The sequence below is a fragment of the Saccopteryx leptura genome, chromosome 2 (assembly GCF_036850995.1).
Source record: "Saccopteryx leptura isolate mSacLep1 chromosome 2, mSacLep1_pri_phased_curated, whole genome shotgun sequence".
Classification (NCBI taxonomy): Eukaryota; Metazoa; Chordata; class Mammalia; order Chiroptera; family Emballonuridae; genus Saccopteryx; species Saccopteryx leptura.
Genome location: NC_089504.1, coordinates 5,275,410 through 5,290,730, shown reverse-complemented (window position 1 = coordinate 5,290,730; position 15,321 = coordinate 5,275,410). Strand labels below are relative to the sequence as shown.

Genomic DNA, 15,321 nt, shown 5'->3' with positions numbered 1-15,321 from the left:
ATAAAAGTATTACATTGCCTCTTGGCCTTTTGGCTAAGATCAAGTGTAGTATCTGTTCTTACCAGTTTAATAAAAGGATTACAGGTCCACAAAAGAGTATGGAGTAGAGATAGTGTAGCAGGTGAGAGCTACCTGTACATCCCATGTGGCGGAGATGACGACCCCACCAATTTGATATGTATCTCTCGAGTGGATTTCATTGTTGTTTTTAAACAGAAGGAGGTGTATCTTGTATACACTGATTGGTGGTCGTTTCTCCCTGTCCCTCCCCCCGTACAGTAAATATCCTGTTCATCTTTGCAAGTGCAGCTCTCCCTCCCTCATCGTAATGGCGCTCCCCATTCAGCTTACCAGTATTCAGCTGATAGTTTAGCTTGTTTCTGATGTTTCAAGATCATAAGCAGTGCTGCATTGAATATCCTTGCCCACACCACATTGGCTTATAATATATAGTTTTAAAAATAATCTTACTGGCCCTGGCCAGGTAGCTTGTTTGGTTAGAGTGTCGTCCTGATACACCAAGGTTGCAAGTTCAGTCCCTAGTCGGGGCACATACAAGAATCAGCCAATGATGCATAAATAAGTGGGCAACAAATCCATGTTTCTCTCTCTCTCTTTCCTCTCTAAAATCAACAAATAAAACAAGTTTTTTTCAAACCTCAAAAGAAGGCACTTATTTTGTTGTTTGTTTTGGGTTGTTTTAAATGTAGTTTTCTAGTTCCCCTCCCCCTTTAAAAGTAGAGTCATCAGGGAAAGGTTTGACATAACGGCCCAAACTGGCGACGAGCAGTTGTGTGAAGCCGAACGTGGGGAGGGTGCTGCGTTGCACTTGTAGCTTCCTGCACGTCTCTGCATTACAGCAATCATGGTTACCTCCGTCAGTTTAAAAAAAAAAGGAAACTAATCTGCTAAATACAAAAATAACTGCTATGGCAAATACAGAAATAGAGAAAATGGATAGCCATGAAGTCACTACTCGGAGATACTTAGTTAATATAAACTGTTTTCTTTATTATTTTTTCCTTCGGTATGTATTGCTTTTTATAAAGCTAATAATTATAAAGCTACTTGTAAAGCTTTACATTTTAGCTGCACTAGAATTATTTTGATCTCTTTTCTGGAGAGGAGATTGCTGCGGTCTTGGTTTGGAATTAATGTTCACAGAGCCAAAGAGCGAGCTCAGAGACCCTGAGCGTGACTTAGGCCGCACGCGCGCCCCGTGGTTGGTTGCGTGGAGTGCACGGGTGGCCCGCAGGCACGGCAGGGCTGCTCTGTGTGTGCCACACAGCCGGTGTCACGAGACTGGCCAACGGAACCGTGTTTCTAACTACCTTTTTGTAATGTTCTCATTTTTTCCCTAATTTCAGGGCCAGGGGCCACCAAGGTAGAAACTGCTGTGACTTCCACCCCATCTGCTGTTGGGCAGTTCAGCAAGCATTTCTCATTTTCTCCGTCTGGGTTAGTAACAAACGTAACTTTTGTGGCAGATCCCTAGCAATCTGGAGAGAGAGTTTCCCCAAATCTTCTCATCAGCAAGGTGCTTATTAAATGTTCACGAGCCCAGAGTGCTTAACGCTACATCTGGCAATAGTGGCAGTAGCTTGGTGTCCTGATGTAAATCTGTTTCCCCTTTCTGATTCAAGTTCACATGTGTTGTTACATATTCACTTGTTCTGCTTTTTAGGCTGAGCCTCGGTGTCTTTGGGTCGTGGGGCAGTGTCAGACTCTGTACTTAATCTGGTCTGTCGTACTGAGTGAGGTCTTGTCTTTCTGGCCCGTGTGGACTGGCTCACTGCCCTGAGAGGTCGGTGTGCTGCTCCTCTGAGAGAAGGCTGCGGGTCAGCCGTGGAGGGCTACCGGCCGCTGGGACGCCTCGGAACGTTGCCCGGCATCCTGTCCCTTCAGAGGACGGGTTGGGCTCTGTGTGGCGGAGGTGAAGACACACCCAGAGGTTTTTTGCCGTTGTGGGGCGGCATGTTTGGCCCAGGAGATGAGCCTCTTCCCCCTTCCATGGAGGCCGCTGTAACCGGGACCATGGACCACGCCCTCTTCTCTCTGATGCTGACGCGCTTCCTGCGCACTTTTCAGGCCTCACTCATTCACGGGAAAGAGGCTGTTAGAGCAGGTTTTGAGGAGAGGTGTATATTATAGTATTTTCTTTCTCTGAATCACTGTGTTTGTGCTTCCCAGAGGTAGTTTGGAGCAGATTTGAGAAGAGGTCCATGCCAGGAGTAAGTGCGTCTTACAGATGCTGCTAGTTAGTTGTCTGTGAACTGAGACAACTCTTCCCATTTTCAAAACAGGCCAGAAAGGTTTGAGTCATCAGGCCAGTGGCTGACCTTTATTAGATAAAATTTCTTCACCAAGGTTGAGACAGAAAAAGGATTTTTCTTAAACATGGTAAACGTATAGCACGTTCTTTTAGATGGTCTTTGACCATTCGACAAAGGCCATGATGAGTTTAAAAAATATATCTAAATTCTTACATTGTGTATTATACTTGATGGGCTTGGTTTCTTATATTTTAAAGTCATACATTGACTTAAATTTGCTATTTGAGCTTTTATCACAGTGAACAGTTTGTTCCGGCTCACACTGTGCAGAGTTTTCCTCTGGCTGTGTTGTTCTCACTCACCGTGTAAGAAAATGTACTGAGGGAGAGAGGAGGTAGGAGGAGTTCGGAAGAGTTTTTGAACCGAAGGATCCCAGCCCAGAACCAAGAGTTGTGTCCAAACAGCAGAGCCAGTAGCTTCTCTTTAGGACCCCCGTCGTCTCCCCTAGTAGCGCGCTGTCCCGACGTGCTCTTTGCTGTTGGGCGGGTGTGGGAGGTGTTCGGTCACCCAGCCTGGCTTGTCTCCTCACCGGGCAGGCCCTCTGCGGTCGCCACCCTTCCCGCGTGCACGTTCCTGTGCACATCCACCACCACCGCTTTGTCTTCCTTGGGACAGGGCTGCCCCCACGCCTCTGCCGGGACAGCCTAGCCATCCCTCCGTCCGCGGCCTTCTCAGCTGCCCCTCCCCCCACACAGACAGCCTCTCGCGGCCTCACAGACGTGCTTTTTCTCTGTGGTTGATGTGCTAGATTGTAAATTCCCAGAGAGTAGATCATGGGAATGCATTAGAAAGTACAGTATGAAAGGGGCATGTTTGCTTTAGGTGTGTTTCCTTTTAACGTCTCTTCTTCCACTCCCTAGGACTGTCTTTAATTTTGGGTTAATCACACCGGCACCGTCTTCTAATTTCACTGCCGCACCAGGTATGGTCTCTGCGCTGCCCAGCATCGATCGCTTCTGCGTTCCCCGACGAGTGCGGGGTTTCCATACGGATGTGTTGTCATTTTACTTGCTGCTGAGTCTTGCCTCAAGTGCTTGTAATAAATGTAGTGCTGGTGTTATCCGTTAGAACGGGCTGGTCCGTGGGCGAGCTCTGGGCCGAGAACGTCACTGAGGAAAGCACACATGGGGGAGGACAAGGAAAGGTGCCTTTTTATTTCTCATTTAGGGTAATTAATGTCCATTTCAAGTATCCTAGACACGGTGTACTTGTTGTGATTTACTGGTTGTAAAAAGATAGCTATGCCTCCCACATCAGAGAGACGGTGCAGGCAGCAGACGTCCCTGCAGAGAAGCACTGACTGTCCCCCCCAGGGGTGGCTGCACTAGCACCAGCCACCCCAGTGCATCAGGGCGGAGACTGGCTTAGAGGTGGTCAGTGGAGACGTGACAGGTCATTGCTGCTAAGTCCAACCCATTTCCTAACTTCTTTTCCTTACCAGGGGCGGCACCCCCGTCTAAAGAATCAAACCAGCTGGATACATCCTCGTTTGGCGGAGGAGGCAAGCCTTTAACCGAGATCGCTCCTGAGAGCTCCTCTCCCTCCGCGGTGACAACAGCGTCAGCCTCCCCCGGGGCTGCCCTTGCTCAGCCAGGAGAATCGGCTGCGTCGAGCAGCAGGCCTGTGGCCCCTTCTGGACTCAGTCTCTCCACCCCTGCCAGCAAGCTGGAAGCCCCGCCATCCAAGCTGGGAGAGCTTCTGTTTCCGAGCTCTCTGGCTGGTGAGACTCTGGGGAGTTTCTCAGGCCTGCGAGTCGGCCAAGCGGAGGAAGCCACCACACCGGCCAGTAAGGCCCCATCTGCAAGCCTGACTAGTGCCCAGCCGGCCAAGGCAGCCCCCGCCGCCTCGGGCTTTAACTTCTCTGGCCCTCCCGTGTTGGGGAAGCCTGTGGAGCCTCCCGTGACTTCCTCGGTGACTGCTGCCACAGCGCCACCCGCAGCCAGCAGCACAAGCACTAGCGGTGCGGTGACTGGTGTCTTCGGCAGTCTGCCCCTCACCAGTGCAGGGTCCTCTGGGGTCCTCAGTTTTGGTGGGCTGTCTCTGAGTGGTAGCAAGTCTACTTTTTCATTTGGAAGCCAACAGACGAGCAGTTCAGTGCCCTCATCAGCCCCACCATCGGCCACCACTGCCACCTCCCTTCCCACATGCTTCCCCACGTTGTCATTTGGTGGCCTCCTGGGTTCAGCGTCTGCCCCCACCCTACCTGCGTCCTCTGCTAAGAGCACAGAGGAGGCAACATCCCCTCTGCCCGAGAAGCCGGGCAGCAGCGAGGTCTCGGCACTGGCAGCCTCACTTTTGGGGCTGCAGCAGTCAACCGCTCTGCCTCCGGCTCCTCTGCAGACTCCCGACTTCGTAAAGAAAGCGCCTGCCCCAGCCCAGCCCGCGGGCAGCAGCCCCGGCACCACAGCGTCTGGTCCCAGTTTCCTAGCGCCTTCTGCAGAGGCCACTCCAGCAGCCACCGAGGGCCCTGACACCAAGACAGAGCCGGCATCTCCTGCTTCCTCCCTGTCCGTGCCTGGGCAGGCTGCTGTCACAGCAGCTGTGGCCCCAAGTGCAGGCCCTGTGACCGCAGAAACATCAAGTTCTTCCCCCACGACCACCAGCGCCGTTTCCAGTGGTGCTCCAAGCCCGGCTGCAGACACGGCGGTGTTTGGAACTGTCACTTGTGGCTCCTCCGTCTTTCCTCAGCCACCTGCTGCCAGTTCCAGCTCAGCTTTCAGCCAGCTCACCAGCAGCACGGCCACCGCTCCCTCGACCACGCCTGTGTTTGGGCAGGTGGCAGCCAGCACCGCACCGATCCTGTTCGGGCAGCAGACTGGCAGCACAGCTAGCACGGCGACGGCCACGCCGCAGGCCAGCAGCTCAGGGTTCGGCAGCCCAGCCTTCGGCCCCTCGGTCACGGTGGGCTTCGGACAGACGGCCTTCGGGCAGGCCCCGGCCTTCGGGCAGTCGGCCAGCAGCTCGGCGAACAGCTTCTCCTTCAGTCAGCCCGGCTTCGGCTCTGGCCCTGCCTTTGGGCAGCCCGCATCCTCCGCGACCACCAGCGGGAACGTCTTCGGAGCCCCTCCAAGCTCCAGCAGTTCCAGCTCTTTCTCGTTTGGCCAGTCTTCTGCCAACACAGGAGGGACGGTGTTTGTCCAAGGCAACCCTCCTGCTTTTGGTCAGAGCCCTGGCTTTGGGCAGGGAGGCTCTGTCTTCGGGAGCACCTCGGCCCCCTCCACGACAGCGTCACCCTCTGGGTTTAGCTTTTGTCAAGCTTCAGGTAAGAGTTTATGGACCCTTTGAACCTGTCCCCCTCTGTATTACTTGAAGCATTTGCAACAAATCTGTATTACTTTTGTAATTAAAAGAAAAAAAAGGGAAAGCAAAGACTCCAAAGGTTGAGGAGGGGCGCAGGGCTCGGTGGTCCTGGGGTCACTGTGGCCCCAGCACTGCTCAGTGAGTGCCCGCGCAGTACCCACCGCAGTGCCAACGGCACGGGTCACAGAAAGCTCACGCTCACGGCAAGTGACGCATGGCTCAGAAATAGGAAGTTTTTAATTCAGAAGTCACTTTAGAAGTCATTGTGTCCAAAACTGTCAGGCCATAAGGTGACCGATCTGTTGGCATCAAGTACTAACGGAGGCAGAACTGCACCCCGAGCCCTCGGCCCGTCCACGGCCTGCCAGCATGTTCTCTTTCCTCAACACCAGCTTTCTACGTATAGAAAGTTTGGTCTTTTATATTTTCAATCTTGTAATTTTTATCTTTTATTTCTTATTGATTGATTTTAGAGAGGAAGGGAGAGAGGAAGAGAGGGAGAGAGAAGCATTCATTTTTTTGTTTCTCTTCGTTGTGCATTCATTGGTCGTTTCCTACATGTGCCCTGACCAGGGATCAAACCCTCAACCTCAGTGTTTCGGGATGACGCTCGAACCAACTGAGCTAATCAGCCAGTGCCTCAGTGTTATCATTTAAAAAGAAAAAAAAAACACCCAAATGTCTCAATCTAACTTTTTCTTTTTTTAATTTATTTATTTTTTACAGAGACAGAGAGTGAGTCAGAGAGAGGGATAGACAGGGACAGACAGACAGAAGTTTTTCATTGCGCGTTGCAACACCTTAGTTGTTCATTGATTGCTTTCTCATATGTGCCTTGACCGCGGGCCTTCAGCAGACCGAGTAACCCCTTGCTGGAGCCAGCGACCTTGGGTTCAAGCTGGTGGGCTTTTGCTCAAACCAGATGAGCCCGCGCTCAAGCTGGCGATCTTGGAGTCTCGTACCTGGGTCCTCTGCATCCCAGTTCGACGCTCTATCCACTGCGCCACCGCCTGGTCAGGCTACTTTTTTCTTTTTTAAAGTAAAATGCAACCCTCCCTATTGGGTATCCAAATTTAGCAGCTCCTTTTACTTCTAAAAGTTCTAAAACTTGAAAATCTTTTTCTAAGTCTTGCTTCCTGATAGTTATCTTTTGAAAGGCATTTCTTCAGCAAGTAGGCCCTGCAGGAAAATGAAGATCACTGATTTCTGGGTGGGCAGGATTCCACGTGACCACTAACTCATTCCTTTGGTGATAACTTATTTGAAAATGGTTCGTAATTTATTTAGAAAGGGAATCTCTTCTTTCCTTCCTTCAACAAATGTTTGTTATGCTCCCACGAAGTTTGGCCACTGGGACAGCATGGTGAAGGTAGTTTTGATGTCCACCTGCTGGTCTACAGAGGCTCGTTGGCTGATGTGAGTGATGGCCAATGTGGTAGCTTGGCCTAGAAAGCGGACAAGGGAGCAGGCCTTGTGAGTCTTGGAAAGGAGTGGAGTATTGTATTTAACACGATCTCTAGTGCATCCTGTGTTCATTCAGTGCCTGAGAATCCCTCATACACAAGTTTAATCAAATTTCGACATAACTAAAAGCCTTGGGAGCAATCTTTCTTCACCCAGCAGCTGTGGGAAGATGCCTGAGCCATCACTCCAGCCCTGGTGGAGGAATTCGACTCGCCTGAGCTTCCCTGCCCAGACCAGCAACAAGTGAGCGCGGGCCTCCCGCCTTCCGACTGCTTGTTGCAATGTAGCTGTGCCTGGTCTTCCCGGGCCCTGTGCAAGCAGCACCTCGACTGCATTAGGCCACATCGAAGGAGGATGCACTACCCTGGAAGAATGTGGGAACCAGGGAGTAAAATGTTCGTAACGTCGGTCATGGGAAAGATCTCTTGGCCACTACACGTCTAGGAAACAGCTGCTCAGAGAGTATACTGTCATGGTCCCCACCTCCCTGGGGTTTGGTAGGAGACAGGATTCAGTCCTTGTGACTTCAGAATTTATACTATTAGAAAAAAGTGTTAGCAGTGCAAGGTTATATTTACTTACTCGTATTTTTCTCCATTTCATACGTAGGAAGACAGATTTTATTCATGGGTTGATGTATTGTGGACTATCTTAGCAAACTGAAAGCCTTTTAAAAAGAAAATCCACTTTGATGTTGTAAAAGACTTCCACTTAAACGTTTGTTTTCTTTTTCTTTTGTAGGTTTCGGCTCTAGTAATGCTGGCTCTTTGTTTGGTCAAGCGTCCAGCACTGGTGGAACAGTCTTTGGCCAGGTAAATACGTATGTTGACTTCTGTTCATGTTGATAGCAAACCCATCCACGATGTTCCGATACGTCAGGGGTTGGGAACCTATGGCTCGCGAGCCAGATGTGGCTCTTTTGATGGCTGCATCTGGCTCACAGACAAATCTTTTTAAAAAATTAATAACGTTAAAAATATAAAACGTTCTCATGTATTACAATCCATTCATTTCCTACCGCTCATGTTCATGGTTGCAGGTGACTGGAGCCAATCACAGCTGTCCTCCAGGACACCAAATTTTTATTGGATAATGCGTAACATACACGGGTCATTGTTTGGCTCTCACCGAATTACATTTTTAAATATGTGGCGTTCATGGCTCTCTCAGCCAAACAGGTTCTCAGCCCCTGCGATAGATGCTATAAGCAGTTTATGTTGAACACCTCCCCCCAGCAGACAGCTGATATAGTCTGAGCTCCACCTTCCTAGCTCCCTCAGGACACAGAAGTCTCGGCAACTGATTGGAGAGAATCACTACAATTTTGATCCTTCTTTAAAAGCATATTGCCTGATTTCCATCGTCCTCTGCCTGTTCTGTTAGGCCAGGGGTTGCAGACTATGGCCCATGGGCTAAATCTGCTCCTGGACCTTGTCCTTTTTTTTTTTCCCCCTTTAAGGTCATTGAGCTAAAAATGCTTGTTACCTTTTTAAATGGTTATTTAAACAAAAAGAAGAAGAATGTACAACAGAAATCAGGGGCTCCTTGGAGTGACCCTAAGCTGTATTGATTTCTTATCTGGTGGCTATCTATGTACTGGGTGTCATTTTAAGTGCTTCCTACAAATTGATTCATGTTCTTAGTCAGTACTTCTGAAAGGTGGGTACCGTTACTGTCCTCACTTGACAAACGGGGACACCAAGAAGCCAGGGAGGTCGCTGCTGTTAGATTACAGTGACCTCACAAGGGGTCCCTCTGAAGAAAGGTGCTCTGAGATGTCAGAAATGACTTTCTCAGAGTGGACTTGGTGTTTGTCCCCTAGTTAATAAAGCGGCAGGCAGAGCACCTCTCGGCCTTCTGGCTAAGATCAAGTGTGGTATCTGTTCTCTCAGTTTAAACTGGTAGTATAGTATTTGTTTTATGTACGTCTTCAGTAGGAGATTTTCTTTGTCATTTTTGTCCTTTGAAGATGGGCTGTGCTGTAATCAGTGACCCTTGACAGAGAGAAGTAAAACTTCTGATCTCTGGTTCTGGGGGTGGCAGATTAGATCGTTCAAACCGAGTTCCCCACTGAAAATGGCTCAGAGTGCTAGGTAGAAAGTAAAAGCCATAGTCTTAAAAGTACTGGTAAGCTAACAAGCTATTTTGCCAAGCCAAATTCAAAGGCAAATGGGAATCTAGGGGAGTGAGTGGAACCCAGAACTCAGTTGTGCCCTGAGAGCATTCATTGATCTGAGAAAATCTGGATTTCCTATTTGAATAACTCCAGCGGGCAGAAATCACTAACCAAGGTCTGTGTGCCGTGAGCACTCCTCCCACAGCGAGCCAGGACTCTGGATCCCCAGCCCCAGCCTGCGGGTGTGGCTGACACCGTCTCAGGCAGTGCTGTGTGCACGTGTCTAGCAAAAGCAGCAGGCGCTCTGAAGAAAAGTAACTTTACCCTTTTTATTAAAGTACAGATGGCATACAATATTATGTTAATTTCAGGGTTCATCATGGTGATTCAACATTTATCTCACCACGCTAAGTTTAGGAACCATCTGTCACCATTTAAACTTGTCACATTATTATTGACTATAATCTCCTTTACCTCAAATAATGTTTAAGGACATTGATTCCCATACCTAAATTAGTCAAAAAGGAAACAAGGAACTATGATCAAGAGTCAGAATAAACAGCAGACATACATTGCCGACTTCTTAGGCTATAAAACATCTGTGTTTTACATGTTTAGAAGAAAGGAAAACGAACTTAAAAATACCAGTAAAGAATAGGAAATTACAAGTATCATAGCTGCTTTGAAAAAGAACCAAATAGAACTTGTATCAAGTTTCATATCAGCAATTAGACCCAGGTGAAGACAACAGTAATACACTAGACCACTAATCAGTGAACTACTTCTGTGAAGAGTCAGATGGTGAACAGTTTAGACTTTGAGGGCATGGTTATGTTGCCATAAAGCTTTATTTACGAAAGCAGCAGGCTGGATTTGGCCCATGGACTATAGTTGGCTGATCCTTGAACTAGAAGGTAGGTCAGATGAAGTTATCTGGACTGCCTCATGGAGAGCAAAAGAAAAAAGGAAGATGCAAAAGAAGGAGCAAAAACCTTAAAAGAAGGAATTCACATACACTTAATCAGAAGGAGGAGAGAGATAAAGATTGTGTGGCAAAACATTAGAAGAGAAAAAGACAAACTTCTAAAACCAGTAGAAAAAGAGTAGCCCTGGCTGGTTGGCTCAGTGATAGAGTGTCGGCTTGGTGTGCGGGAGTCCCGGGTTCGATTCCCGGCCAGGGCACACAGGAGAAGCGCCCATCTGCTTCTCCACCCCTCCCCCTCTCCTTCCTCTCTGTCTCTCTCTTCCCCTCCCGCAGCCGAGGCTCCATTGGAGCAAAAGATGGCCCGGGCGCTGGGGATGGCTCCTTGGCCTCTGCCCCAGGCGCTAGAGTGGCTCTGGTCATGACAGAGCAACGCCCCGGATGGGCAGAGCATCGCCCCCTGGTGGGCGTGCCGGGTGGATCCCGGTCGGGCGCATGCAGGAGTCTGTCTGACTGCGTCCCCGTTTCCAGCTTCAGAAAGATACAAAAAAAAAAAAAAAAAAGAAAAAGAAAAAGAGTTAGCCACAGGTTCAGAAGGCCCACAAATGCCCACCAGAATGTATGAAAGGAAATTGATTCTAAGATCTAGCGAAGTGAAACTGCAGAACTACCAAGGTAAAATATTAAAAGTGCTTGGAGGAAAAACAAACAGGTTCCTTTCAAAGGAGAGTTAGTGGGACTGACTGTTTACTTCTCAGCAGTGACAATGAAAGCAGAGACAGTCTACCTACCCAGAATTTCTAAACTCAGCAAAAAATATTTTTTCAGTATCCAGTCAAAGCAGTTTTCAGATAGATACTGGGAGAATTTATGTGTAGGAGGCCTGAAGGAAACTTTTTTGTTGTTTTTTTTAAGAAGAGGAGAGATAATAAGGCAGACTCCCATATGTGTCCTGACCAGGATCTACTCATCCACCTGGCAACCCTCTCTTGGACCAATAATCGAGTAATGAGCTATTTTTAGCACCTGGGCTTGATTCGCTCCAAAGGTGCTATTCTCAGCGCCCGAGGCCACATGACAGACATTGTAAAAATGAATGGGTTGTTAAATAGTAGGGTGGCCTCAGAAGATTTAAGGACGCAAGGCAGACTCTGGCCCGGTTGTAAAAGTCCTTTACTCTTGTTAAAACACACCCAAAAAAAGGTAGTGTAAAAAATCACACTCAGCCTGACCTGTGGTGGTGCAGTGGATAAAGCGTCGACCTGGAAATGCTGAGGTTGCCAGTTCGAAACCCTGGGCTTGCCTGGTCAAGGCACATGTGGGAGTTGATGCTTCCAGCTCCTCCCCCCTTTTCTGTCTCTCCTCTCTCTCTCTCTCTCTCTCTCTCTCTCTCTCTCTCTCTCTCTCTCTCTGTCTCTCCTCTCTAAAATGAATAAATAAAAAAAATTTAAAAAAAACTTATTTTAAAAAATAAAAATAAAAAAAATCACACTCAGTGAGTTTTAGAATTATCTCATGCTGTGTAGTAAATTACCTCAAAACCTAGTAGCATTTATCTATTTAGCATTTGTTTGTTTAATATTTTTTTGTTTATCTCTGGTGGTTGGCCTGGCTATTGGTTCAGACTTTAACAAGAGCTTTTGACTAGAACATCTACATGTGACTTCTCTGAGTGGCCTGGGCTTTCTCACATGGTGGCTGGATTCCTAGGAGGACTATTCCAAGAAAAAGGGAGTCAGGCAGAAGCTGTGTCACCTTTTATGACCTATCCTCGGACGTCTCAGAGTGTCATTTATGCTACACCCTCTTAGTTAGGGCAGCCACAAGTCTCGCCTGGGTCCAGGGGGCAGGGACATAGGCTGTACTTCTTGCTCTAAAAGAGCATATGAGTCTAGAAGTATTGCTGTGGAAATACTTCCATCTTTGGAAAATAGACTCTGTCCCTGTGAATTGATTATCAGAGAGGAGAGCCCATCATAGGTGAGCACAATGGTCTAGCAGCTTCCGGGGGCACACTCAGGTCTGCGTTTGGCAAGGCGGGAAAGGGGCCTTGCTGAAGACGGAGGGAATGTGCCGGCTGGAGAGGAAGCTAGAAGAAGCTTTGGGGAACAACGGGGGCAAGTAAAATAAATGACCAGTGAGCACATGAAAAGATAAGCATAGCATTAAACTCGAGGAAAATTGAAATCAAAACCATATTATGATAGTATGTCACACCCACTAGGATGACTATAATTTAAAAAAAACAGATTAACAAGATAGTGAAGAGATTGGAACCCTCGTGCCTTGCTGGTTGGGATGTAAAATGGTGCAGCCACTATAGAAAAGTTTAGCGGTTCCTCAAAAAGCTAACCAGAATTGTCACATGACCCACCATTTCCACTTTGAGGTATATACTCTGAGGCGTTGAAAGCAGGAACTCAGACACTTCTTCGCTGATGTGCGTTGTAGCATTATTTACAATGGGTTCAAAGTAGAAACTGCAGTTGTCCATCAGCAGATGACTGGATAAGCAAAGCATGATATATAGATCCGATGGAACATTATTCAACCTTCAAAAGTAATAACGTTTTGATTCATACTACATATGAATAAGCCTTGAATACACAGTGCTAATTATAATAAACCCGACATAAAAGAACAAATATTTTAGAATTTGATTTATATGAGATCTTTCGAATAGGTTAATTCAAAAGTAATCATTTAAAGATGACTTCATAAGTAGAGTTATATGCATGTAGAAATTTTGTTTGATGATGAGGAAGTTCTAGAAATAACAGTATATTGTATTCTTAAAATAGTAAGTTTTTTATTATGTATATTTACCACAATAAAAGATAAGGATAAAAAAAGATTAAAAATTATTTTCAAAACAAAAGGGATAGGTAAATTTATAGAGCCAAAAATTAGAGATTACCAGGGGCCAGAGGAGGAAGGGTGGGGAGTTATTGCTTAATGGTTACAGTATTTGGGTTCTTGTGATGAAAACATTTAGAAATAGATAGTGGTAATGGTTGTACAACATTGTGACTATAATTATGCCACTGACTTGTTTATTTTATTTACATATATATATTTATATACAACTTTTAAAACTTAATAATGTAATATACCAAAAACCATTGAATTTTGTACTTTAAATCAGTGAGTTGTGTGGTATATGAATTATATCACAATAAGGCTAGTTTTTTGTTTTATTTTTTGTTTTTTTTTTTGAAAAAAACAGATTAGGGTCTGAAAGACTTGCACATACAACAGTAATTTGTTCCAGTATGAGCTCCTCCTGGCCCACCCCTCCCCAGCTGTTGCTACGGAAAGGGAAGTAAGGGCAAGACTGAAAACTGGAAGAACTTGCAGCGCAGCTGCCCTCTGGCCACAGGCTCAAACACACAGTAAGACCCGAACCCTAAGCAAAGGTTAGGACTAGCCAGAGGTCAGCGACTCGGTTCCCATTCAACATAACACTTAGTGAAATCTGAAGGAGTACCTCCTTACTTTAGGCTCCAGATGAAAGAGAGGAGTCTCACTCTCTAGACAGGGGTCCCCAAACTTTTTACACAGGGGGCCAGTTCACTGTCCCTCAGACTGTTGGAGGGCGGCCACATACAGTGCTCTTCTCACTGACCACCAATGAAAGAGGTGCCCCTTCTGGAAGTGCGGGGTGGGGGGCGGATGCGGCCCCGTAGTTTGGGGACACCTGCTCTAGAAGAAACATTAGGTGTTCTTCAGTCACCACACAGCTCTTTTTTTATATACAAATACCAGGATACCGTCCCTAAAGTAATTGCATGTAACATGTAAAGAAGCAAAAATAAAAGGGGACTTCACAATCATATTTTGGAAATCAGCAAAAAAACCTCCAGATGATCCAGCTATTGGAACGGTCAGATGGAGACTGAAATAACTATTGTACTCAAGTATTCACAAGAAAAATAAAGGAATGGTTGGTTAGGAATCTCAGCAAACAAATAGGAATTACAAACACAAAGGGAAACAGATCTGTCTCTGAAGTGTAAGTCCTAGTGTCTGAAAATAAACAATGATTCAGGCTAATAGCTGAGAGTGAATCCTATCAAACAGGGAACTTGAAGACTTGTCAACAGAAATGATCTAAAATGAAGCTCAGAGAGATGAAAAAGGCAACACTAATGACCTGCACAGCAATGTCCAGCAGTCTGTGTCTGTTGTGTTTGTAAGCAGAGTCCCAGGAGAGAAGACAGAATGACATAGAAAAAAAGTATTTGAAAAAAATTGTAGCCAGTCTTTTCCAGATTTGTTGCAAAACAGGAATCCACAACCCTTTTTTTTTTTTTTTACAGAGGCTGAGATAGGGACAGACAGACAGGAACGGAGAGAGATGAGAAGCATCAATCTTCAGTTTCTCGTTGCGCATTGCGACTTCTTAGTTGTTCATTGATTGCTTTCTCACATGTGCCTTGACCATAGGCCTTCAGCAGACCGAGTAACCCCTTGCTGGAGCCAGCGACCTTGGGTCCAAGCTGGTGAGCTCTTTGCTCAAGCCAGATGAGCCCGCGCTCAAGCTGGCGACCTCGGGGTCTCGAACCTGGGTCCTTCCGCATCCCAGTCCGACGCTCTATCCACTGCACCACCACCTGGTCAGGCTGGAATCCACAACTCTTAAGATCTGGGAATCCCAAACAGAATAAATACTAGAAAACCACACCTAGACACATCATAGCTAAACTAAGCTTCTGAAAACCAAATGTTAAAGGAGAAATTTTAAAGCAGCTAAAGAAAAGAAGACTTAGGACATACAGGGAAACAATTTGTGTGACCATAAAAAAATTTTAAATATATTACAGCCATAGCAAAAATATCTTTGCCACCTTGGAGTAGCACCTTCTCAACTAGCATTCACTCTGTCCCCCAGGGGAATTTCACAATCACAATGACTAGGGGACATGTTTGGCCCTCCGGAGTGAGGCATTCTACTAGCGTCTAGTGGGTAGAGGCCAGGGATGCGGCAAAACCTTTATCCAGCCCAGAAAGGCAGCAATGCCACTGTTAGAAACCATTAGGTAGATAAAGGTTTCTAAGAACACTAACCATAAAAAAAGAAAATTGAAAAACTGGGCTTCATTAAAATTACAAACTAATATTGTTCACCAAAAGACTTGTTATAAAAATGAAAAGGCAGGGTATATATTGGGGAGAAAATATTTATA

At 46.6% G+C, this 15,321-nt stretch overlaps 1 protein-coding gene and 2 pseudogenes across 4 annotated transcripts in view; all 3 read left to right on the top strand.

Moving 5' to 3' along the window:
- NUP214 (nucleoporin 214) overlaps window positions 1-15,321 on the top strand; it is a 95,294-nt gene that overhangs the window by 58,589 nt on the left and 21,384 nt on the right. For 3 of the 4 annotated variants that reach the window (XM_066366876.1, XM_066366877.1, XM_066366874.1), the window contains exons 27-30: window positions 1,368-1,458; window positions 3,194-3,255; window positions 3,775-5,595; window positions 7,839-7,909. In XM_066366876.1, the coding sequence (XP_066222973.1) occupies window positions 1,368-1,458; window positions 3,194-3,255; window positions 3,775-5,595; window positions 7,839-7,909 (2,045 nt within the window). The remainder of the gene's footprint in view (window positions 1-1,367; window positions 1,459-3,193; window positions 3,256-3,774; window positions 5,596-7,838; window positions 7,910-15,321) is intronic. The other variant, XM_066366878.1, reaches the window with a different exon arrangement.
- Window positions 14-167, top strand: LOC136396283 (U2 spliceosomal RNA; annotated as a pseudogene).
- Window positions 8,939-9,044, top strand: LOC136396292 (U2 spliceosomal RNA; annotated as a pseudogene).